Source organism: Pogona vitticeps, chromosome 2 (assembly GCF_051106095.1).
Source record: "Pogona vitticeps strain Pit_001003342236 chromosome 2, PviZW2.1, whole genome shotgun sequence".
Taxonomy (NCBI): Eukaryota; Metazoa; Chordata; class Lepidosauria; order Squamata; family Agamidae; genus Pogona; species Pogona vitticeps.
The window spans coordinates 167726043-167749243 of NC_135784.1; the positions used below are offsets into that span (position 1 = coordinate 167726043).

The 23201-nt window shown below is 45.4% G+C and overlaps 2 protein-coding genes across 9 annotated transcripts in view; one reads left to right on the top strand and one right to left on the bottom strand.

Annotated features, from left to right (window-relative positions):
• Nucleotides 1–159, bottom strand: part of CSAD (cysteine sulfinic acid decarboxylase) — a 32233-nt gene extending 32074 nt beyond the window's left edge. The window contains exon 1 of the mRNA XM_020778110.3: nucleotides 26–159. The gene's annotated coding sequence lies outside the window, so the exon portion shown is untranslated. The remainder of the gene's footprint in view (nucleotides 1–25) is intronic.
• ZNF740 (zinc finger protein 740) lies at nucleotides 92–22480 on the top strand. Of its 8 annotated transcripts, none has more exons than XM_072991152.2 (7): nucleotides 92–230; nucleotides 3772–4149; nucleotides 5997–6128; nucleotides 6312–6398; nucleotides 10004–10127; nucleotides 13267–13385; nucleotides 16386–22480. In XM_072991152.2, the coding sequence occupies exons 2-7, from the start codon at nucleotides 4141–4143 to the stop codon at nucleotides 16473–16475; spliced, it is 561 nt and encodes a 186-aa protein (XP_072847253.1). In that variant the 5' UTR covers nucleotides 92–230; nucleotides 3772–4140; the 3' UTR covers nucleotides 16476–22480. The 8 variants fall into 8 exon arrangements, with proteins under 8 accessions (XP_072847253.1, XP_072847250.1, XP_078240802.1 ...); XM_072991149.2 differs by having other exon boundaries at nucleotides 3772–4003; XM_078384676.1 differs by lacking the exon at nucleotides 92–230 and adding an exon at nucleotides 566–1924.
• The last annotated feature ends 721 nt before the right edge of the window (nucleotides 22481–23201 follow it).

Genomic DNA, 23201 nt, shown 5'->3' on the forward strand with positions numbered 1-23201 from the left:
CGGCCAGCTCATGCGCGCTGCTCACCAGCCAAACGGAAGCGGGCGGTCGTCGCGATGGGTACCGGCCTCCGGCGGCTTCCGCTTCCGGAACAGCGGCGGCGGCGGGGCCGGTGGTGGTGGTGGTGGCGGCGACGACGGGGGCCGGGAGGGCTCAGAGGTGTCAGTGCCTGCGGCTTCCGCTGTTTCCCTCCCCCCCCAAAAAAGAGGGGAGCGCGAGCGAAGGGAGACGGGTGCGTCACGTGTGGCTTTTCTCCTTTATACGCGCGCGCGCGGATCGGGTTCCTGGAGGGGAGCGCGCGGCCGGCTCCTCCTCCTCCTCCTCCTCCTGCTGTCGCTGGGATAGAACCCTCCGCGGGGGGGCTTCGCTGGCGCTCGTGCGCACCCCGCGTAGCCTGACGCGCAGGTTTTCTCCCGGCCTTGGTGCACGTCCTTCTCTCCTTCGGGCCCTTTCTCTCTCTCTCCCTGCCTGCCTGCCAGCCAGCTTTGCCCCCGCTCGCCCGCCGTCCCGCCCGCCCGCTGTGCACCCGGCTTGGGGCACCCCCGCGGTTCCGCGCCACAACACTTGCGTTCCGGCGCCCTTGCCTCCTCGCCTTTTTTTCGGACGGTGCCGCTGAAGCTGTGCTTTTTTGCCCCAGGGCAGGCTTTGCTCAGGCTGGGGGTCTCGTGGAAGCTGGGCCGGGGTGGTGGTGGTGGGAGGTAGGTAGGGAACCCCAGAGGCTTCGAGTTCGAATTCTGCTTCTTCCAGGCATTCATAATGTCAGGAATTTGGAGCGCGGGGGGTGGGGAGGAAGGACATTGGGTTTTCCAGGGTTGCTTTCGCATTGCAGTTCGCACCGTCTTGTGCCATTTGCCAGGCTGTCTAGATGGGATGGAAGAGGCAGACCAGAACATCTGGCGGTGCAAAGATTCCCCGCTGCTCTACTAATAGAGGATTCCATCCCATCACCCCCTGTTTTTACAGACTCCGTCATGTCAGGAATGACATTGACGTCTCTTGGGCGTGTGGGGTCGGGGCATTCATAAAACAATCTGTAAATGCTATGTGGTGTTAAGAGTAGTCCTCTGGTTTGTATCCCAGTCCTTGGGGAGGTTTGCAGTTCAGTGGTAGAGCCACCTCTTTTGCATGCAGGGGTCCCAGGTTCAGTGCCTGCCATCTGCAGGTTGGACTGGGGGAGAAGAATTCAGCCTGAAACCTTGGAGAGCTTCTGCCAGCCAGTAGGCGAAATAGGCTGGTTTGGATTCAGTTTAAGGTAGCTTCCTGTGTTCCTCCAGAAAGTTCCTGATGCTTTTCTTGAATGGAGTTCACACTCCCTGCTCTGATTCTTATGACAACTCTGTGAAGTCTTTTATGCTTGAAATACAGAGGATGGCATAGTTAGGTATTCTTCAGCAGGCCAGATTCTTACACATAAAATCAAATCTACGTAAGAATTGAACTCTGCATGAAGGTTGTAACATCATAGTATGTGTAAAGTGAAAGGTAATATGAATGTGCATTCAAAAGTCCACATGTTGGCTGTACCTTTTTAGATGCCAGAAATGCTCTCTTATACCATTTACATGAAACATCCTCTTTTTTTTTTAAAGACCCTTCCTCAACATCACTTTTTACGGTGACCTCTTTCCCTCATCTCTTTAACCTTCAAATGCAACATAAGTTATTCATAACAACCTTTGCTGGTGCATGTTGCTTGTTAGCTGTTTTTCCGTGCTCCTGTATTTGTCCCTTTCTGCTGCTGACTTCTCTCTCTTCCTGGACATCTCACCACACAGAGGAAATTTGAACTGCAATGTCATCGCGCTGGGGCGTAATAAGTCTGTTTGTGTTGCAAAGTAGCATACATGTTAACAGTGGTGTGTTTGTTGTAACTGTAATGTGTTACAAAGTGAATGCAGATTTCATCTTGATTCCCATTGCAAATTGGTGAGTGGTTCTTGCACAGATCTGTTTGCTACATGTTGTAGTCTCATTATGAATCGCAGTGATTTGATAGGGTACATAAACATATTAAACCATGAATATGGTGGCACCAGGCTTTCACTTGTGCCGTACAGATCTTTTGGACTACTTCACCCATTAGATCAGCCAGTAGTGAGGGATTATGAAGAGCTGTAAGTCTGATGTATCTGGAGGGCACCGGTTTGCCCACCTTGCACTAAAACAAGCTACTCTAGTAAAGACAATTGGCATTTTTCATAATTCTGCACTCCTACTTGGTGTTCTATGAGAAGATAATTTGTAGTTAGTAGCAATGTTCACCTGCACTGAAGTGCATGCTCTCTGATTCCTTGTCTCTAAACGTTTTAAATCTCACTTTCAGCAAATGCATAGAAAATACTGGATATCCATTTAGATTTCTGTAAGGAGTATGTCTCTAAAGTTCCTCAGTAGAGGACAGAGACTTCTGGATATGGTAGTCCAGGCTGTGCCATCTGCTCTATATAAGAAGAAGAAAGGAGTGGGCTTCCAGCATGCATTGTAAGGCGCTGGTTTGAATGCCCAATATGTTTCAACTAAAAATCCTTCTTTGAGTATATTGCTGAGTGACACTGTTTTTGCTATACCAAAATATGAACCAAGTGTCTCATTTTGCTCCAACTGCTGTTTTCGAGTACCAACCTTAAGTCTGTTGTGTCTTTGTAATAAACAATAATTAGATGTTTGATTCAATGAATTTCTCTTCTGTGACATTGGGTTGTGCTTTATAGAATTCATTGAGTTTTAAACTTGCACTTTCCTCTCATGTTTTGATTAACAAATACCATTCTGGGATCCATTTGTATGCAGTAGTATTGAGGGATCATAGCAGTCTAGGAAGCTGCCTTATTGTGAGTCAGGCCATTGGTCCACCTCTCCCTAGATTGTCAACTCTGGCTGCCAGTAGCTCTTCAGCATTTCAGGCAAGGGTTTTTCCAGACAAGAGAAGAACCTGAGGCACTCTTCAATGGACGTATCTGCTCCAGCACTGAGAGCCACAGTCCAAGCATAAAACGGGGAAAAAGACACTAAGAAGAATGTACAGTATAAGATGCAAGTTTGATTTCTGTCTATTGTTTAGATACCTATAGAATCTTGGAATCTATAGAAACTGCTACCAGTGATTCAGTTTTTTCCAAAAGATATGTTAAAAGCTTATATTCCCCTGTTTCCCTGAAAAGGAGACATGAATCTGACAACGTTGGAGTCTGGTCCAGATATCCCTTGCTTATAAGGAAAGCATATATAATACGTTCATGTTTATTCTTCAAGATTTTTGAATGCTGAGCATTCAAAGGGATTAAACGCTTGACTGGAAATGGTGGCATTGACTGGAAATGGTGGCATTGGACTAGCACTCTCTGTGCAAGCCTGGACCTGTGACACATCCCTGTTGCTTTCTCCAGGCTGATACTGAAAGAAAAATTTGAGCATTAACTTAAAGCCTGTTTTTGGCCAGTCCCTATTAACAAAATCAGCTTGGATCAAGTACAAAGGGATCAGCGTCATATTGTAGACCATGGTTTTGCCATTGATCATCTACACTTTATATTTTCGGGAATCAAATATGGCCTTCCATGAGTCGTATATGAATGAAACGTTGTGACAGTACTCTTTTGAGTGGCACAGGCCAGCAGGACCTTTTCACTGCCAGTGCAACCAGGGGACCCTAATCTTTACCAGTATGGCAGCCATTGTGCATGACTCTGGTGTGGTTCTGGTGTGTGTGGTGTTCTCTTTCTGTGCTGCTAAATGAGTGGGTCCATAAACTTTTCTTTTGGCTTAACCCACAGGTGGAGACTAGAGGAGGAGAGCCAGCGTCACGGTAGCAGTTGTACAAGGAGGATCTCAGCATCCTTTCTCCACAGAGGGCCAATCCAAAAGGGGGAATTTAGGTTTGGGGTGACTCCTCCGCAAGAGCAGCACAGTCTGTAACTTTCCTCAGCTTTCAACCAAGGCTGGGGAAACTTGCTGCGCGGCCATTCTGGGCTCTCCAACTCCAGAAAGATGTCTACAAAGTGGAAGGTATTGGACGGGACCAGCGCAGAAACGATTTACTGAAAAAATCTTTGTAGTCGTAAAATTCTTTCCTGGGCAAGAGAGACAGAAAGCGTAAGGACTTGGCGTAATCTACGTCTTGAGAGGACTGTCAGACTAACGCGATGGCTCAGGTAACAGGCCCCAGTTCTCCCATCCTGTCCCAACAGGAATTCATCATTGCCGGAGGTGGCCACGAAGGGCTCCCAGTGATAACCTGTTTTCTCATGTTGACTGTATGTCTCTCAGTGGTTTGCCCAAGTGGCCAGGATTTCTGAACCTAAGAGTGCTGTGGACCCTCCCTGGTCATCCTGACCCTGTCCTCACGGCCGTGCTCGGAGAATGGAACAGGACAGGGTGAAAGGAGAAGTAACTTGCCTTCCCGTTATGGCCAACTCAAGCTGTCCCTTGGTGTCTCTTCCCTTTCCATGTTGAGTCCAGAAATCTTGTGTGCACATTTGGAATCATACAAGGAAAAGGGTGCTGAGCATTCCTGTGGTTTGGAGCCACTGGGGGTTTACTTAGTTCTACCCCATACCCCGAAGCCTGGTGAAGCATTGGCCCAGGAGGGCAGAAGGTGTGGGTCCTGGGTGGATTCCCTGAGCAGGGCGGATGCTGCCTTACTAGGCTATCCCCCACCCAGGGTGGATTTGGTTTAAATCTTCTTTTTTTGATGATTTAAATTTTAAACATTGATTGTTTAAAATGTAAGTGTGATTTAAATTGTGATTTAAATCAATTTGATTTTTTTAAATCGTTGATTTTTTTTTTCACTCTGCTGATACCCCACTCAATTGCAAAAGCAGCAGGACAAGGGGTTTCATGCAGGGTAGTATAGATTGTGATGCAGTGCTCTAGGAAGGCCCCTCTGGATTATTCACAATTTTAGTTCATGTAAAACTAAGGAAAATTCTGTGCCCCCCCCCCCAAAAAAAGCTGTCAGCCTTGTCTTCAAGGAACAAATGAAAATAAACCTGATAAAACTGTTGTAGGCTTTGCACAAAGTTAGATGCACAGGGTGTATTTCTAAGTATGTTTTGCTGCCTTGTTATCCTACTCTTTCTGTGAGGAGATTGGGTGACCTCCCTATGTTTTATCTCCTTGCAGAGTTTCAGACAGTAGTAGGAATGCTTTTCTAGGCTCGGTCTCTCAAAAAAATCAACACCCATGGTGCAGGCTACAAATGGAGAAAACCCTCTAGTTTTTTCAGGCATATATACACTTATATGCTTGTTTTTAACTTGGATGACCCATATACCCAAATAGCAGAGCTTGTAACTAGACCAGTCACCTGTGGTAGGAATTCTCTCTGTGTGGCAAAGTAAGGACGTTTATAGAAGGAAGTTTATAGCTGCCTAGAGTGGTCAAAATGACTAGATAGGCAGGGTATAAATACAATAAATAAATAAATAAAATATAGAAGCCTATCTATACATCCATATAAATAAAGTACTATTAGTTGGATTTATGTGGAAGTTTTACTTAGGCCTCCCCGGGTGCATAGCGATCTGTGAGCACTTGCAAAGAACTTAACAAGAATCCTTTTCTGTGGACAAATCCTGGGTCTGTCCAGCCCAGTCCTGTCAACTCTGTCTGGCAGCCACTCTCCAGGGTTTCGAGCAGGATTTTTCCTTTGCCCTCCCAGGAGATGCTGGGGATTGAATCTGGGACCTTCTGCGGGCAAAGCAGGTGGTCATGTGTCACTGAGGTATGGCCACTCCCCTGGAAGAAGGCAAGCATCGGTACAATGTCAGCCCAAGTTTTGTGTTTTAAAGAAACTATCCAACGAGCTTCCTTCTACTGAAGGGTTGCTCTCGGTCCGTCGGCAGCAATGTTAATCCATGACCCCTGTAGAGGGAGGGACCTACGTACCAGACGGCAGGCCAAAGCTTTAAGAGTGCACAGCCATGCTCTCCTCCTGCTTTTGTAAGTTTGAGTTCTGTTTCACTTCATTCTCCATTTTGTGTTTGTTTTTCTGCAGGCAAGTCTTCTGGCCTGCGAGGGACTCTCTGGGGTTTGCCTTGTGCCAACGGTGGCCAGCAAGAAGATGATGCCGAAGCAAAGCTGTAAGCAGGTGGAGAACGGAGAGAGAGGGGGCGCGCCGGACATGCTGGTAGGAGCCCGCCCTTGTGCAGCTGTCCTGCTGCTCCCAGTTCCACTCTGTGTGTCCTCTTTGGGCTGTTGTCAGTCAGGGATGAAGTAGAAGGATCCAGAGACAGAGTGTGCGACGTGTCAGGCCTGGAGGTTGCAATATGAAGAGGCTTTTGTGACTCATCTCCTGCTTTCTCTCTGGTAGGGTCATCGCAAAGAGAGCGAGAAGTCACGGAGCCGGAAAGAGGAAGAAACAACAGAAGGCGCGCCACCTAAAAAATCTCTTAAAAAGGCAGGTAATCTTATGTCATATGGCTTAGCTAAGATCCAATCTTCCTGAGAGTGGTCTTCCTGCTTTTGTGAAGCCTCCAAACAATACTACTGTTGGATTTTTGTGAGGCTAGCCAATGCCTCTCATTTGGAAGTGGGCCATTCCTTCAAACAAGGGAGTTTTCCTTTGCTGGACAGCTGCATTTTAATTTGTTTTTAGCAAATTTCTGCCCTGCTTTCAGTCCACAAAAAGTCCCCAGGGAAATATCCAGTTTAAAAAGACATTAAAATTATCAAAAGGAATACAGTGCATATAATAAAAGGTATCTCTGAATGTTCACAAGGACTTTCAGTCTCTTGGTTGCAAAGATAGCAGGTGCTATTTATTTATTTATTTGATTTATTTGATTTATATCCTGCCCATCTGGTATATTCTACCACTCTGGTCGGCTACCAACAAACATATATACATTAAATAACACAAACCTATTGGTCTAATCAATAACAGAAACAGTGCACAAATACAATAAATAATGAATAGCGAAAGAAAAAAAAGTCAAGTGCTGACAGGAGGGAAGGCCTGGATGAACATCCATGTTTTAAGTTGTCTCTTGAAGGTGCCCAGCGTGGGGGCCGCACGAATCACTGGAGGAAGGTTATTCCAGAGGCGAGGAGCCACCACCGAGAAGGCCCGGTTCCGTGTCTTTTCCCTCCGGGCCTCCCTCGGCGTCAGGCTCCTCAACCTCACCTCCTGGCTCGCGCGGATGATCCGGGTTTTTATGATGCATCTGAAAAGTGGTGGAGAAGACACAGAAGTGCTTATGATGTTTAAGCTATTTTGCATAAATACGCAAAATGTCACTAAGGGACAGGTTTCCTTCATAGATGACTGGTTACTGGAGATCATATGCTTTTCTGCAATAGGTCTCAATGGAGCATGGAAAAAAAGATCTGAATGTAAACATAATTTAGAGCCAGTGAGAAAATGTATGGATTTAAACACTACCTGAAAACATCTCTATCGGGTCACAATGAAAACACTATAAAAGCTGTGCTATTGCTTCACTATACCCCATGCTGTTAAAAAAAAAGATTTAATTAAAGAATGTCTGTCGCTTTCTGGGAATTCTCCAGCAGACAATTTTGCCATTTCCCCAGCTGTTACAGGCTGGAGGGTGGGTGCCTTTGTTCAAGTGGGAGTCACTTAGAACAGTGTAGGAGCAGCCAACAAAAATAACAAAATCATGGTCTTTCTGGCTAGTGGAAGGTGAGGGCTTTTGCAGTTAAAAAAAAAAAAGGAAGTCCCTGCCGATTCCCAGATCTTCGGAAGTTGTCCATCTTGATACAAAAGGTTTGTTGTCCAAACAAGAGAAGCGTGAACATTTGAAGCAGAGAACCTTGTTCTATGTATTACATATAGCTGCTAGAAAGTACCTGGAAATAACTAAGCAGTGGAAGTCCCCGTTAGGTTATCAACATAGAGTTGGATAAACAGTCATTTAAAGGGCTGGCAAACAGATAGCTTTGTAAGAACTTGGTAGCCATTTATGGAGACAAGGAATAAATTTGATGATGATGATGATGATGATGATGATTGTGTGTTCTTAAGTCAATTCTGACTTATGGTGATCCTTTTCAGGGTTTTCTATGTAAAGGGAACTCAGAAGTGATTTATTTTTCCCTTCTTCTGGGAACATCATGGGATTGTGCAGGTTGTCCAAGGCTACACAGGCTGTTTCTTTTGGGATACACAGTGGGGAATTAAACATACGCAGATTTCCCCAAAAGACAGTGCTAACTGTTGGACGAAACCATTTGGATCTGTCTCCATCGCTTTAAAGAAGTAGAAGTCAACGTACGTTCTTTTGAACTCTTATATGATAGCACCAGGGTTTCATTTTGTTGATTCATAGCCCTTGTTCATGAGTATGTGGGGGTTTTGTTTGTTTGTTCTTTGCTTGTTATTATTCCAGTAAGCCATTGTAATATGTGAATTATAAAATGCTAATAAAATTAAATACAGAGCAGAATATTGTATGAAATGAATAGCTAAAATGGTGCAAGTGATAGGAATAAAACAACTGGGTTTAAAAATAGCTTAAAATAGTTTAAAAATAGATTGCAGCTGGTGGTTTAAACACATTGAAGGCATGGTGAAATAAGAGTATTTGTCGCCACTGCCAAGGAAGGCTGGCTCTCATGCCCCTTCCAAAACACATCTGAGTGGGGGTCGGACATAAAGCAGCACCTTAGATGTTAAGTGCTGTTGAGAACGATGCCTGTTTCTGGAAGAGTCTAACCAGGACATGGTGACACATGCCTTAGTTACATCCTGGCTGGATGATTGTCAGGGCTTGAAAAATGCACTCATCCACTCGTCTGTGACGAGTGAAAATTGCTGCTCGACGAGTCACAGCTCCCTCCCTCCCTGCCTCCTTCCCCTCCGTCTCTCTCTCTCTCTCTCTCTCTCTCTCTCTCTCTCATATCCTGCAGTCCTGCCCTCCCCCCTCCCATTGCAAAAGGAAAACTGCCCTCTTCTCACGAGAAGAGAGTTTGAGCACTACATAGAGAAATAGCTGTGCAGGAGAATGTAGAGTACTGTAGTCCCGTGCTGGAGAATATGGAGATTCCCTGCTCCCAATTTGAACTGAACGAGGACACATCCTAGGGTGGGAGGGAACCGTAGCTCCTTAAGGGGTTGGGCCTTCTTGCTTTCAGTTTCATTTTTTGCTGGAGACATTCAAAAGAAAGTTATTCAAAATACAAGATTCATGACCCCACAGGCATACAGGTAATAAAGCAACCCAAGTCTGAGGGTATAAATCAGTGATTCCCAATCCCAATAAATTGCAAGACTATAGTCCAGTCATGCTGCACCAGAGCACAAAGTGCTACTCCTGTCCTCTGAAGATGCCGGCCACAGAGACTGGCGAAACATTAGGAAGAACAACCTTCAGAACACGGCCAAAGAGCCCAAAAAAACCCCACAACAACCAATAAAGGAAGCATTAGGAATAAATTGGGCTTTGTGGCCAAAGAAAGCTCTGCAGCCTTCTCTTTGGTGAGCAGTTGACTTGCACTGACCATGCGGGTTTCCTGTGTCTGCTGTTAGTAATAATAACGAGAAAATTCCTCAAAGCAGATGTGGGCTTCAGAGGGGGAAAGGCTTCTAAGAACATGAAGTATCAGCTGAAGCACCCGAATGTCTTCAGCTTATTTATGAAGAACTGTGAGCAGAAGAAGGAACAGTTCTCTTACTACTGTTCTGTAAGCTTTTGAATGAGCATGGATGGGTCTTCTGATACTGCAGCACTTTGGGAACTGCTTTATCACCCAAGAAACCAAAATCTTGCAGGTTGAGTAGCAGGCTTTAAAAAGAGTCAGAACAAATCCTTGTTTAAGAGCTCACAGTCTTGCATTGAGTTGCTGGCAACTTTTCTGTGCCATTGAGAACTGCAGGAGCAGCAGTTGGTGAAAGCATAAAGTTTTGTCCTACCTGATGGGGACAGACCTGGGTGGACTTTGCTCCATCAACTTTAAACCTGTTTTTGATGGATAGTGTCATACACAGGCATGAGACAGGTTTAATCCAGAAGGTATCAATCACAGTCTATTCCTTGATTTCAGGTGGTGGTAATTGAGCAAAATGGATCCTTCCAACTCCGGATCCCCAAGAACTTTATTTGTGAGCACTGCTATGGTGCCTTTCGGAGCAGCTACCACCTGAAGAGGCACATCCTCATCCATACGGGTAAGTGGGAGGGGGTTGTAGTTAGTAGCCGGGGCCTCCTGCAGCTGATAGCCGCTGATAGATAACGTGATGGTCAGCACTCAACCTCCCAACTCCAGCACAAAATGCTGATAATCTGCTTGCCCAAGGAAAATGGACAGCTGAAGATTCTTGATTTTATTTCTGTGTGTACACCAACACAAAACTGACCCAACTGCAGTGCAAAATTTGGTAGTCTTCCTTTCTAATTATGTGTAATAACTAAGCTTTCCCAGTTATTACAAGCTGAAGGATCCCTTCTCCCTTGACCATTCAATTGATTTGTCATGATGTGCCATCACATTGCAACTGACTTATAGAGACCCTAGCAGGCTTTTCAAAGTACAGTATTTGAGACATTTAAGGAGTGGTTTTACCATGACTACACCCTAATGAGTTTCTGTGGCCAAGTGGAGACTTGAACCCATGCTGCCTGAATCCTAATCCATCATTCTGTCCACTATACGACATGAGGCTCTCAAGTGTGATTATACTTGCACAGTTTATCTAGCTGTAAAGTAATGGAGAATATGCTTTCAGACAGGGCCAGTTGTGATATAAGGATTAATTCAGCGTGGATGGCTGAAGACTATGCAAGCATAGTATTTTCAAAGATTCATCTCTGTTCTCTGGAAAGAGGGTGTGACCATCCATGTTATTTCCAGGTCCGCATTTTCAGATTTGTCTGCCTCCAGAGTGGACAATTGTGACTTACCAGATGTGCTTTGCACTGAAATCCCCATGTCCCAATACTCTTCGCTATGCTAACTGAGGCTATAGGCAAAATAAATAAATCTGAAGGATCATCGTTGCCCACTCATGGTTTACCTCATTTGTACTCCTTGGTAATTACTAATAATTGTGTGCCGTCAAGTCTACTCACACTTATGGTGACCCTTTCCAGGGTTTTCTACTGTGATTGGGTTCATTAAAAGTCAGAAACAGTTCCTCTTTTTTTGGTGGGAAATGATGACTGAGTCTCTTTTTGAACATTAACACATTTATTCAGTTTAACATTTTGTGAATCTACAACAACTTCTAACGGTTCAGAACAACTGAGATCTGGTAACTGTTCGATTTGAGAGGACGATAACTCTGTCTGTGAATGGACAAGATTCAATCTGTGGGCTTCCTCAATGGAGCACTCCGGACTGCACATACTGTCCCACAACAAGGGTGTCTGGCCTAATCTCCCTCCGGATGTGGATGGTTGAAGGAAGGGTCTGGTCGAATCATCTTCCTCAAGTGACCCTGTCCTCACGGGAAAACTACGACCATCCATTCCAGAGCTTCAACCGAGGTCCTATTTTCTTTAGATTTTTCCAGATCAGGTAGCAACCCTCCTACGTTCAAATTCAGGAAGTCCTCTAACAACCCGCGCGGTCTATCATATTTTTCTTCCTCCCTCCCCTTCTCCTCTCTCCCTCTTATATTGCACTGTCTCTTCCCACTTCCCACCCCATCCCCTCCTCTCACACAGGTAAAATTAACTCCTTTCCCTCTTCTACCCCTCTCTCTTCCACTAGACATATTTCAATCTTCTCCTCTTTCTCTTTTGATCCCTTTTCCTTTCCTTCAACTACTTTCGACTCCTTACAGTACTTTCTTTTGTCTTCCCTAGTTCTATAACTTTCTCCTGTTCCAACATCTCTAGCTGAGGGGACGACTCACTCTGCTCTTTCTCATTTGGATCTACTGCTCTTTCACATCTAGGTAGAGAATGCACAAGTGGTTTTCCATTCTCTTGTTCCAAGACACCTTGGGACTGTGCAGCTTGCCCATGATTACACAGGCTGGCTCTTTTCCCAGGAGGCACAGTGGGGAATTGAACTCCCAACCTCTATCTAAACAATTGAGCTATCTATCTAGCACCTTAGTAACTACTTCCTTTTGATTTGTCCTTTGCGAACAGGAAAGCTCTGTGATCATTCCTTCCTCCACCACTAGGTGGCCCTTCTCCCTTTGATGTGCACACAGCCAGAGGCTCAGGCATGTTTAACACCTATCCTTCAAGGCAGAAAAAGTGTGTCTTGGCTTGCTGGTGGGATTCATTGTGAACAATTTGTTTGAAAGACATCTTCCACGCCCCCCCCTTTTTTTTGTTACTCTTGGTTCACAACACATAGATCTGGATTGTTTCATCTACGTCAGAATGGATGAAAACAATACTTTTTAAAAAAATCAAGTTGATTTAAATCACAATTTACTGTAAATAAAAATAATTTTAAGATTTAGATCATCCAAAAAATTGATTTTTTTAAAAAAAAAATTAAATTGTGATTTAAATCAAATTTAAATCACATCCACTCTGAAGTATGTATGGGATGGATGGCCATGTCTCAGAGCAGGAGGCTGGAATAAGGGGTGTTGTGGTTTTTTGTGTGTGTGTTTGTGTGTGTTTTTTGGTTGTTGTTTTTTTGGGGGGGGGGGTTGTGCTTTCCATATTGTGTCAAGCTAGATAAAACAGGAGGGTAAAATTTTTCTAGAAAAAAAATGCTATTTTACATTCTTGAAGATATATTGCTAGCTTTAAATGGCTCAGTTAACTGTGCCAGATATATCTCTGTGTGCATGCCCGTCTTGGCACTTAATCTCTCCTGCAGTCTATGGTTTGTGCATCCTCACAATTAACAAAACCAGAGCTGTCGGTGGAATCGAGTGGTGGAGGAGCCTTTACTCTTCCTTCAGGCAAGTCAAGGGCACCTGATCTACTTCTCTGGTCAACCTTTTCACCACAAGTGACAGCTTCCTGCATGAGGCAAATTGCTTGAGAGGGCACAGCCCACCCCACTGATACTTTAGAGACTGACGGGCGCTCTCGTGGCCAGAAAAGGGGTCCTTTGTGCAGCAAGAAAAATAAGGATAGGAAAAAGAGTAAAGTGGTGTGTGCAGTGTAGCTTCATTTGGTTGTGGAGTGTTGGGGGCCACAGTCCACGAGGAAGGCCCCTGCTTGAGTCCCACTAAAATGGGAGTCTGGCTGTCGAATATCCCTGCTCTCCTTTGCTCTGGCTTTCATCATAGGTTCCTGACGGGTTGTCTCCCTTAAATGTAGGAGCTTGAAGTCCTTGAAATAAAGAATCCCTTCCTGCTTTCTAAAGAATGTGTCCACTTTTCCTTGCAGGTGAGAAGCCATTTGAGTGTGATGTGTGTGACATGCGCTTCATCCAGAAATACCACCTGGAGCGCCACAAGCGGGTTCACAGTGGGGAGAAGCCCTACCAGTGTGAGCGCTGCCTGCAAGTAATGCCCCCTACTACTTCTGGGTTTCGGTTTCTTTTTTTTACTTTTGGGTTGGGACATCTCGGCTCCTTTGTCTGGCATGTGGCAGGCCTCCCTGCCGTGAAAGAGAGAGAGAGAGAAAGATAAGGTGGGGGTGGAGAGAGAGAGAATGGCATGTTGACTAGGTACAAAGATTTGGGACTGGCAGTGCTCCTTCTGCCAAGCAAGGTGCCTGGAAATACCCAGCTATTCCCATCGTAGTGACAGGGATGGCCCTCGGCAGTGGATGGTAAAGCAATCTGTCTTTTGACAGGTTGTGCATATATTAGTGGGCTACCTATGCTTATGCCTTGAGCAGTGTGCATCCTGCACATCCACTGAAAAAAGGATGGGATCTGCCATAAAGTTCTGAGATTTCAAGACTTATTTTATATGATTTTTTTTTTAGTCCTTATGACTGCAGACTAAATGTGTGGGCCGCGTTTACTTAGACTCTTTGGAGGGGACTGAACAGACCTAACACAATGAGAGAATAAAGCTTCAGCAGAGCTATATGTCTTGTGCATGTCCGTATTCTGCTCTCTCATGCGTATACTGTATCGCACAAGTCAAGTAATGACATAATTTTAGCTTTATTTGCATAGTTTATTGCTAGTTATGGTGGGGAGAAAGCGCTGTACAGAGTGCTGATTCTGAACTTCCACAAAACATTGTGTGTTTTTAATCTTCATCTTCATAAAGCGTAAAGGTTGCAACTTTAAAAAATAGTCATAATATCCAGACTGTATCTGTTTTTCCAGTTCTTGTGTGTGCCAGTACACAGCAGTAGGAGCATCTAGGCCTGTTGCCGATTCATCCGTCACGTTCGCTCCGACCGTGGCTTCTTTCTTTAGCTAGAGCGGTGAATGCAGCAACGCTGTGGTTTAGTCAAGGCTGGCTCTAGCGAGACACGAGTCTTCCAAGCTTCAGGGCAACGTGTTTGCTGCTTTTCAGGCAGTAAGAAATTGGAGAGAGAATGAAACAAGTTTGCCAGATTTTGCTGCCTGCCGTTCTCATTATTTAAATGACGTTGTCATTTCTTGTGGTTGCGGAACATGACATCTATATTCCCTGTTTGTGGGTGTAGATCCCCTTGTTGCATTAGTGGCAAAGTAGTGTCCATTTGGTCAGGGGATTAAAGACAGTTTAAGTCCATGGGAGAGACAGTGGGAGCTGTCATATCAGCTGAAGGTTTGTAGGAGGCCCCAAGGGCTCATTGTTAGTTAAAGGGCAGGTTACCTGAAGGTAAAGAAGCTGAAGGGAGGAGGCAGAGGGCAGCAGTGGACAGAGAGGAAAAGGAACTGAAGAAAGTGTGGGAGAAGAATATGACCTGAAGAGGCAAGGAAGGGAGTCCATAACTGGCTAATTAATCACATAGGAAGTTTTGAAGAAGTGCTTGAGAGACAGAAGGGCCGCATACTGGGTAGCGAAGGAGACTTAAGGCTTCGGGCGGCTGGGCAAGAATGCCAGGGGACCAAGGAAGGTCAGACAAGGCCATGAGCTGAGAAGGAGGAAGGGAAGAGCACTTGCAGCAGAAACATAAAGAAGGGCAAGGCCACCTAGGATTGGGGGAGAACCTGTAGTGAGGAGGGCTTGAGGGACAAGAGGATCGATGCCTTCATGGTAAGAAGGAAGTTGGCAGACAAGGAAGGAAGCCAGAAGGTCGTCAGAGCATTCTGCCTGTTGTGACTTGGTGTGTCGCTTTGGAGTTTAATTAATTGATTAATTTAAACAAGTTAATAAGTTCAAAGGAGGGCAGCAAGGATGATCAGGGGGCTGGAAGCCAAGCCTTATGAGGAAAGGCTGAAAGAATTGGGCATGTTTAGCCTTGAGAAAAGAAGACTGAGGGGTGATATGATAGCAGTTTTCAATTATTTGAAAGGCCGTCACACAGAGGAGGGGCAGGATCAGTTCTCGATCATCCCAGAGTGCAGGACATGCAAAAATGGGCTCAAGTTAGAGGAAGCCAGATTTTGGTTGAATATCAGGAAAAGCTCCCCAACTCTTAGAGCAGTACGGCAGTGGAACCAGTTATCTCGGGAGCTGGCGAGTGCTCCACCACTGGAGGCAGTCAAGAAAAAACTTAGATAATCACCTGGCAGATATGCTTTGATTGTATCCCTGCCTTGAGCAGGGGGTTGGACTTGATGGCCGTATTAGTCCCCTTCCAACTTCACTTTTCTATGATTCTAAAATATTGTTGGGACGTGGTGGCGCTACGGGCTAAACCGCAGAAGCCTGTGCTGCAGGGTCAGAAGACCAAGCAGTCGTAAGATCAAATCCACGCAACGGAGTGAGCTCCCGTCGCTTGTTCCAGCTCCCGCCAACCTAGCGGTTCGAAAGCATGCAAATGCAAGTAGATAAATAGGGACCACCTCAGTGGGAAGGAAACAGCATTCCGTGTCTAAGTCGCACTGGCCATGTGACCACGGAAGATTGTCTTTGGACAAAAATACTGGCTCTATGGCTTGGAAACGGGGATGAGCACCGCCCCCTATGGTCGAACACGACTGGACAAAAATTGTCAAGGGGAACCTTTACCTTTACTTTAAAATATTGTTACTCTGTCGTTCTCCTTACAAAGGACCCAGGGCAGCTTACATCATTAAAAGACAGTATTTAAAGCTAACAACAGCGAGTATACAGATACAAAAAGGATCAAACAAACACCATACTAAATATATATATAAAGTAACACCAAACGCATTCAAAGTTGTAATCTGGTGTCCTTAAAGGCGAAGAAGCTGGAGGTGGGTGGCTGAAGTTCACACACTGACCTGACTTAACCAGCCAGAACTTTCTCTGTAGGCTCTTAGTTCAGCTGCCGCGTTCTTCCGATGAAAGCAAGCTGCTCTTGAGTGTGGTGCCTTCCTGGTACTGGAGTTGTAGCATTTTGTCTTGATACTGGAAGTGTACCCTTGCATTGCTTGCTTCTGCGGTCCACCCTGAGATCCTTCTTGCCTCTCTTCTGTTCCTTTTCAGAGCTTCTCCAGGACAGACCGGCTGCTGAGACACAAACGAATGTGCCAAGGTTGTTCAAGCAAAGGATCTGACTCGCAGATGCTGCTTTAGGGCTCGGCCAGGAAAGGGGAATTGGAGAAGGAGCTGGCAAGCCGACCGGATTCTTTGTGGGTCTTTCTGTTCATTCGGGGGTTTGGGGGTTTTTTGCTCTTGCATTCACCTGCTGGGCCTACCCCTGTGACAGGGGGAGAGCTAAGCAGGTTTCAGACTCTCAGGCAAGGTCTTGACACTGTAAATAAGTTGAGGATGGACCCAAGCTGGTTCTCAGCCAGCGGAAGCCCCTTGCAGTTCTGGATAAACTTCGGGTGTGTGTGTCTGGGTGTGTGGTTTTTGACGTTATCACCATTTGCCTCAGGAAAGGCTCTGAGAAGAACAGTTGGGTGTCCCGCAAACCCAGATAATGATGTTGGATGTTCTCAATTAACCTACAACTTGCTATCGTGTCCCGCCTTTGGACTTGCAAGGATTAGGAGGTGATGAACAAGTTGATCTGTTTTTTTTTAATGCTTACTGCAAAGTTAAAGGAACAGTCAAGCCCCCAGCTGTTTGATGCAGCCGCGACGTGAAAGCAGTGGAGAGACAAGAGACAGGTTTGTGGCAGAAGAATCTTGGCTCCAGGGCTCATAGGAGTTTTGCCTCTTCTGAGTTTTGCCTTTGAGATCAATAGGACTTTTTAATTCTCCTGTGGGACTTGGGCTTGTGATTAGGATCTTTTCAGGTTTTGAGGGAAAAGGGCTGGAGCAGGTGCTGTATGCTGCTGGGCACTTTCAGGTGGTCCCACCGGGAGGATCACAGGTGAGAGGCTTGTGGCTCTGCTGGTCGGAGGGACGCGCTTGGCTGCTTCCAGTGAAGGAAGAAGCTTCTGACCTTTCACAGGAAGCTTGATTCCTGTCCCTCCCCTCCCCTTTGTTGTACATATCCATACATTCAGGATCCCACTCCACTGAATATCCTTTTACACACAATTCACAAGTCTTCTTGGATGAGAATCCTTCCCCAGGGTCCTGCCCCTAAATAGGCCAGCCAGCTGTACCCCAGTGTCACCAGTCTCAAGAAGTCTTGTCTCTGCCAGCAGGGAGCAATAATTTGGGCTCAGAAAACTGAGGGATCAGGAACACAAAGGTGCCCAGAAGTTGGGCGTGATCATCCCTTCCCTTTTCAACATTCTGACCAGGGGTGGTGAGGAATGGCAGTCCAACAACTCCTGGAAGGTGCCAATTCCTCCCGTACGTTTGTGTGCTTCAGAACTAGATGTTTGGGAGCCAAGATCTAGTATCCCTTTCCTCTCTTAAAACAGTTTATATCGCTTTGGGCTAGACACGGTCTCCTTGCTATCTTAGGAAAGGCATAGCGGAGAGATGCAAACACCCTCGGTTGCTCTTGGCTGCCTCGTTGAACTGAAAATGATGGCTCTTTCCAAAATCAGCCTGATTCAGAGTATGTGTCTCTGCCTAGTGCTGTTAGCCCTGGCTTGTTGCAACAAAGGTCACACACACATGGAGGATGGTAGCAACAAGAGCCTTCCTAGTTCTCTGCTGTCAGAACCGCTCTTGGGTCCTGATTCCCAGTCCGAGTAGAAGAACTTTCTCTACCGATGGGTGGCGGTCCTCTAATCCTGTGTTGCAGAAAGTGAGAGAAAGATGTTGAAAGGTTATATTTGCACACACACTACTGGAAAGGTGTTAAGTAGAGGCAGTATACTTTATGCCAGGGATTGAAGGGCTCTTCTGCCCCTTTGGCCTTAGAGCAGTGGTTCCCAACACTTGCCTTAGAGGGTTAAACTCAATCTATTGCTTTAGCCTCTGCTACCACTTGGGGGGGGGGAGAGAGTGGAATGACCTAGAAGTGGCTGGTTGCACCCCAGAGAATACTGTTGGAGATTTTGGATCATTTTCTATCCCCACTCAAAGCCTGTTTAGGGCCAAAAGGGCCTTTTTGTATTGTCAGCTACGCAGCAAGTGTTGCACTCCAGTTGCTGCACTTCCAGGCTGAGCTGGAAAACAACCCTTCTTAACCTAGAAGAAATACTTTCTTTCTGTTACAATCTCATTCATTTCTCTAATTTCCTAAGCAGTTGCCTCCCTAGGCAATTTTGCTTCTTACGTGTCCTTGTCCTTCCATAGTCAGTCTGAATTTTGGCCATAGTGCCATATGGGAGAGGATTTTTAAATATATCTATATCTGTATTTCTATTTATTACACTTAATACTGTGACCTTACATGGGGTTCCGAGTGGTGTTCCAACCTTGCCAACTTAGCTTCAGCAATGCTAAAACTTGATAAACTCCCAGACCATCTCTAGCCTGGCTTCAGAGTTTGGATGCCACTGAGCGTTCAGGAAGGGCTTCCATCACCATTTGTTCTGTATTCCTAAGGAACCAGCTGTTGGTCCAGCTGTCCTGGGACAAGGCATGCTGAATCTTAAACCTTCTGGGCTGCTTTCCTGGTAGACGGTTGGAACAGAGAGCTTGAGTTCAAAGAGCCCCTGCTGTGTTCATTCCTGCTCCCTTCCTCTTTTATTATGTAAAAGGAAGGTGGGTACTTATTTATAGCCAAAATTAGAAATATCACCTCTTAGAATTCTGTTCGGCTTTGTGGTTGCCATGCCTAACTGCTGACACAGCTCCTGAGCATATTGGCGGGACCAGCAAAAAGCAACACAAAAAAGACCAACTCTTTTTAAATGAAACTAAAAAAAAAAACAACCCTGATCAAAATGCATGGCTTTTTTTTTCAAGTTTCTGTGGATGGTCATCCCAAAAGGGAAAAGGCAGAACTGTGCTTTAAAACATGCTTGTGGAAATGAAGAGCATTAGAAGGAATGGAGAAGGATCTATTCTTGAGCCACAGCGCAGGATAAAGCAGTGGCGTGTTGTATCAGAAAGATCTTGGTCAGGCAGGAAAATCCTCTCTTAACATTACATTATAGTTATCATTATTGTTTCTGCCTTCTCCTGTGTCCATCAGTAATTGAGACACTGTGTGACAAAAGATCATGGCCTTTTTTGGTTATCTCCCCAGTTGGCAGACTGGAAGCCTGCTTCTCTTGAGTGAATCGCCTTGCGCGGCAAGATCCCATTTGTGCCAAATGAAAGAAAGATATCGGGATGGGTTTCCAAAAAAATAAGCCCAAGGAGGCGCACTGGCACTGGCAGGCTGGCGCAGGCAGGTAGGCGCTAAAATAATCCAGAAGATGGAAAGGAGGAATCCTCCTCCCCCTCCACACACGCACAAATCAGGAAAATGGGGCAACAAAGGCAAGGGTACAAGATGGAAAGAGAACAGGTAGGCGGCACCCTCTGGGAGGGAGGCCACCAGGAGCTTTGTACAGCCACAAGGAATGACGGGAGTAAAGAGCACTAGCTCCCCACAGGGTTTCGACAGGTCCGGGCCCTCTTGCAGATTCAATATTCCTGCTTTCTGGGATTTCTGGCTGGCTGCTGATAGCCCTCACAGAGCTAGTGGTTGAAAAATTCTGAGGTAATTCAACAGACAAGAGGGTGAAAGAAAGGGCACCCAGAAGTCCCGTGAAAGAGGGAATGTGAAAGGAACAGAACTTTTGTATATCCCTCTTTCGTAAACAACAATCATTTGTTTTTAAGAGCCTGTCTTTTGGGAGTTACCGAAACCTGTTGATTCCTTTGTTTTCTTTGTGGTGTCTAGCGTCTGAGAGTGGCCAGTAGTGTGGCCGTTGCAGAGAGGATACAAAATATGTGAAAGAGAGCCTCTTTTTCATGTGTTGGGTCCTTTGTTGAAACATGGCACTCTATGCGTTGTAGAAGAAGCACAATTTGTTTTCTGATGACCCTTGGCCGGTGCAGCCCGCTCACAGCCATCGCCCTCGTTTGCAGTTGAACATTCATCCAGTATCTTTTGTTACAGGTAGGTAGCAGAGTACTTGCACCGCTCTGTAATAACCACCCCTCTCTCCTCTTTGGAAGAAGGAGTGGAAGTCACTAACCTCAAACAGTGCTAGGTGTGTGATCTTTGCTGTTGAGGTTTTTCTCAGAATCTTGCTGCGCTTTAGAAAGGAGTGGGTGGAGAAGAAGACGAGCCAAACATAGCTGCCTGGGTGGGGAAGAAGGTAACGGTCTTTTTCCCCCCCGCTGTTGTAACCATCTCTTGTGCTGTTGGCACACAGCTACCTCCTGCTTTTCCCCTGTTGCAAGTAGCCATCTCAACACATTCAGCTAGGGCCCAAATTAACATTAAAGTGAATGGTTTGTTGAAGCAGGATGGTTTTGCATCTTAAACACTTTTCCTTAAGCACTTTTTAAGGATGCCACTTCAGAAAAAATATTCAGAGTTTTCAGGTCCCTGGACACTTTGGGGAAAGGTTGCAAAGTGGATCTTTGTTGTAATTAGGGGACTCCAGGCCCCGGGTTCCAGTTATTACTCTACAGTGGCTGAAATCCAGAGAACTGAATTGTTGTGGATTTAGTGAATCAAAATCTGTGTAGGTTCCAGTGAGTCCAGCTAGAGTCACTCTAGTTGTGATTTACTGGATTTCACGCACTGAGTATTCACTGCAGTTCCACAGAAAAATGTGGTAAAGCTTTTTCAAGGTTACTGAGTAAAAGCAGTACCCTGCACACAGAACACTAGCATGTCAGGGGGAAAGGTTACAGCTTAGTTTTCTCACTGACTTAAGTAGTTTTCTGTGGGCAGGACATCTTTCAAGCCTGCATCTTACACCATTCACTCCTTGCCCCAAAGTGACAGCTTGAAATAAAGCCATTCGAAACCCTTTGCAATTGGAATTCAGATAGCATTTGCCGTCTCACTTTTGGAAAGAATGAAAAAAAGGGGGAAGACTCCCATCAAATAAATTGATTGGAGCAATCTGGAAGCATCATTTGCTATATAGCAATTGGAAATTAAAGGAGGGAAAGTGCACTTGTAAAAGGGTTCATATGTTTCTGTTGCGATGGTGAAATCAAGTAAAAACAGAACTGAAACTAGTTTCACTGTCTGCCAGTGGCCAAGGTGCAAAGGGTCACCCTTGTTTCAGAATTAATCTTGTTTGTTCAGATCATAGCACAAGGATGTGATGGTGTCAGAAGAAAGTTGTAACATGACGAGGGGTTCAGGAAACTGAGATTAAGAAGCCCATGCGTTTAAAACAATAATGTGGTGAGGACACTTGTTTTTGAATGGTCTTGGGGGTGTTGATGCAGTTTGTAGGAGTCCCACTGATGTCACTGTAGCAGAGAGCAAATAGGAAGAGGTGGCTCAGCAGTTCAGAGGGGTTGCAGCGTAGAAACAGCTCTGCATAAATGGCAGTGCCTGCTTCGGTAGTATTGCATATATGTGCACACACCAAGTCATATTCCAAGCACCCTCTGTGAACGCTGCGTCTTCCGCACCTGAATGCTGATGGAAAAATTACTTTATTGAAAGGGCATGCCGTACTGCAAATGGTTGCTCGCAACCTTTTGCTAAATTAAGACATGCTTTTAAATGGTGTGCTGTTAATATACATTCAGGGAATGCGTCTAGGGGTGGCTGTTTCCCTTGTATTTCTTCCTCCTTGGAAATGGGAGGCTCCCGACTGTCCGAGGGACGTGATCGGAAACCTGTTGCAGCCCTTGTTCTCGTTCGGGTGGCTGGTGTACAAGAGCGACCAGTGGCTCTTTGGGGGGGGGGGGTGCCACAGGCTGCCTTCGCAACTTCATTGTGGACAAGAGTGATTGCTGGCTTTGATTTGGGGATATGATAAGAGAATTGGAGAGAAAAATAAAACAGGATCTGTTCCTGCGGTTCATTCTGGCTTTCATACACTCCTTTTGTTCTCAGGAAGAGAAAGGAAAACCCTAGCACTTCGAGCTCAACGGAGCAATCTATCAATTTGCTCTTATGGTTTCAGTCTGGTGTCAAAGTCTGATGGCTTTTTTTGGGAGGGGGGGGGAACTGTTTTCCTTCCTTATCTTTCCCATTAATTATCTTATTTTGCTACGGGGGAGGGATCTGGGACAGGGATGTGTTACCCAAGGGCAGGATCACTTTTAAACTGTAGTTTTTATAAGATGTTATAAACTTGTATCTTTTTACCATTACAGTGTGGTGTCTGTTCCTTTGTGCTCTGTATTTAGGATCCTAAAAAAAATAAAGTGTACTGGCTTCCCCCAACCTACCTTCTGACACCTCTCGACGTCAGTGCTTCTCACCTGGACTCTGGCAAAGGTGTTCTGATCACATATTTCGTGGCCCTTTCCCCATATGGTACCACACTAAAGGGAACAGCTGAGAAATGGCAGGAACCAGGCAGAATAAATAGAAACAGGCTCAGTTAGCACACAACAAGCTGTGTTGTAAGGAGTCAGGCTGTTGGTCTTTTTAATGCTGTATAACTCCTTGGTTACCCTGTATTCTCAAGGGGAAAAAAATAAAGCACCCCACTTGGGGACAGTAATACAGACAAGGCCTTCCATCTATTAACAGGAGCTGCCCTTTTATCTGGAAAGTATAAATCAAGAGACACTTTTTGTCTGGACAAATTAGTTTAATTGGATGTGCTTTTTTCAGAATTTACATTAAAATAACAAGAACCTTACATATTACTTCTTCGTCCCTCTCAGAAACCTCCAACATTTGCAGAAATAAGAGCCAGTAAAAGTTACTGGCTTAATTTTGAGGTTCCGTTTTTAGCTGCTAGGTATAGTAATTCCTCAGATCTTCACTTCAAGTTTGCAGGGAGTGAAGTCATTCTCCAGTGTTTCTGTGATCCAACAATATCTGCGGGACTACAAGCTGCACACCCTTGAGCTACATTCTATC

Coding starts and splice junctions, on each gene's coding strand:
- ZNF740 (XM_072991149.2), top strand. Junction 6,129..6,311: donor GGGGCGCGCCGGACATGCTG/GTAGGAGCCCGC, acceptor TCTCTCTGGTAG/GGTCATCGCAAAGAGAGCGA. Junction 13,386..16,385: donor AGTGTGAGCGCTGCCTGCAA/GTAATGCCCCCT, acceptor GTTCCTTTTCAG/AGCTTCTCCAGGACAGACCG.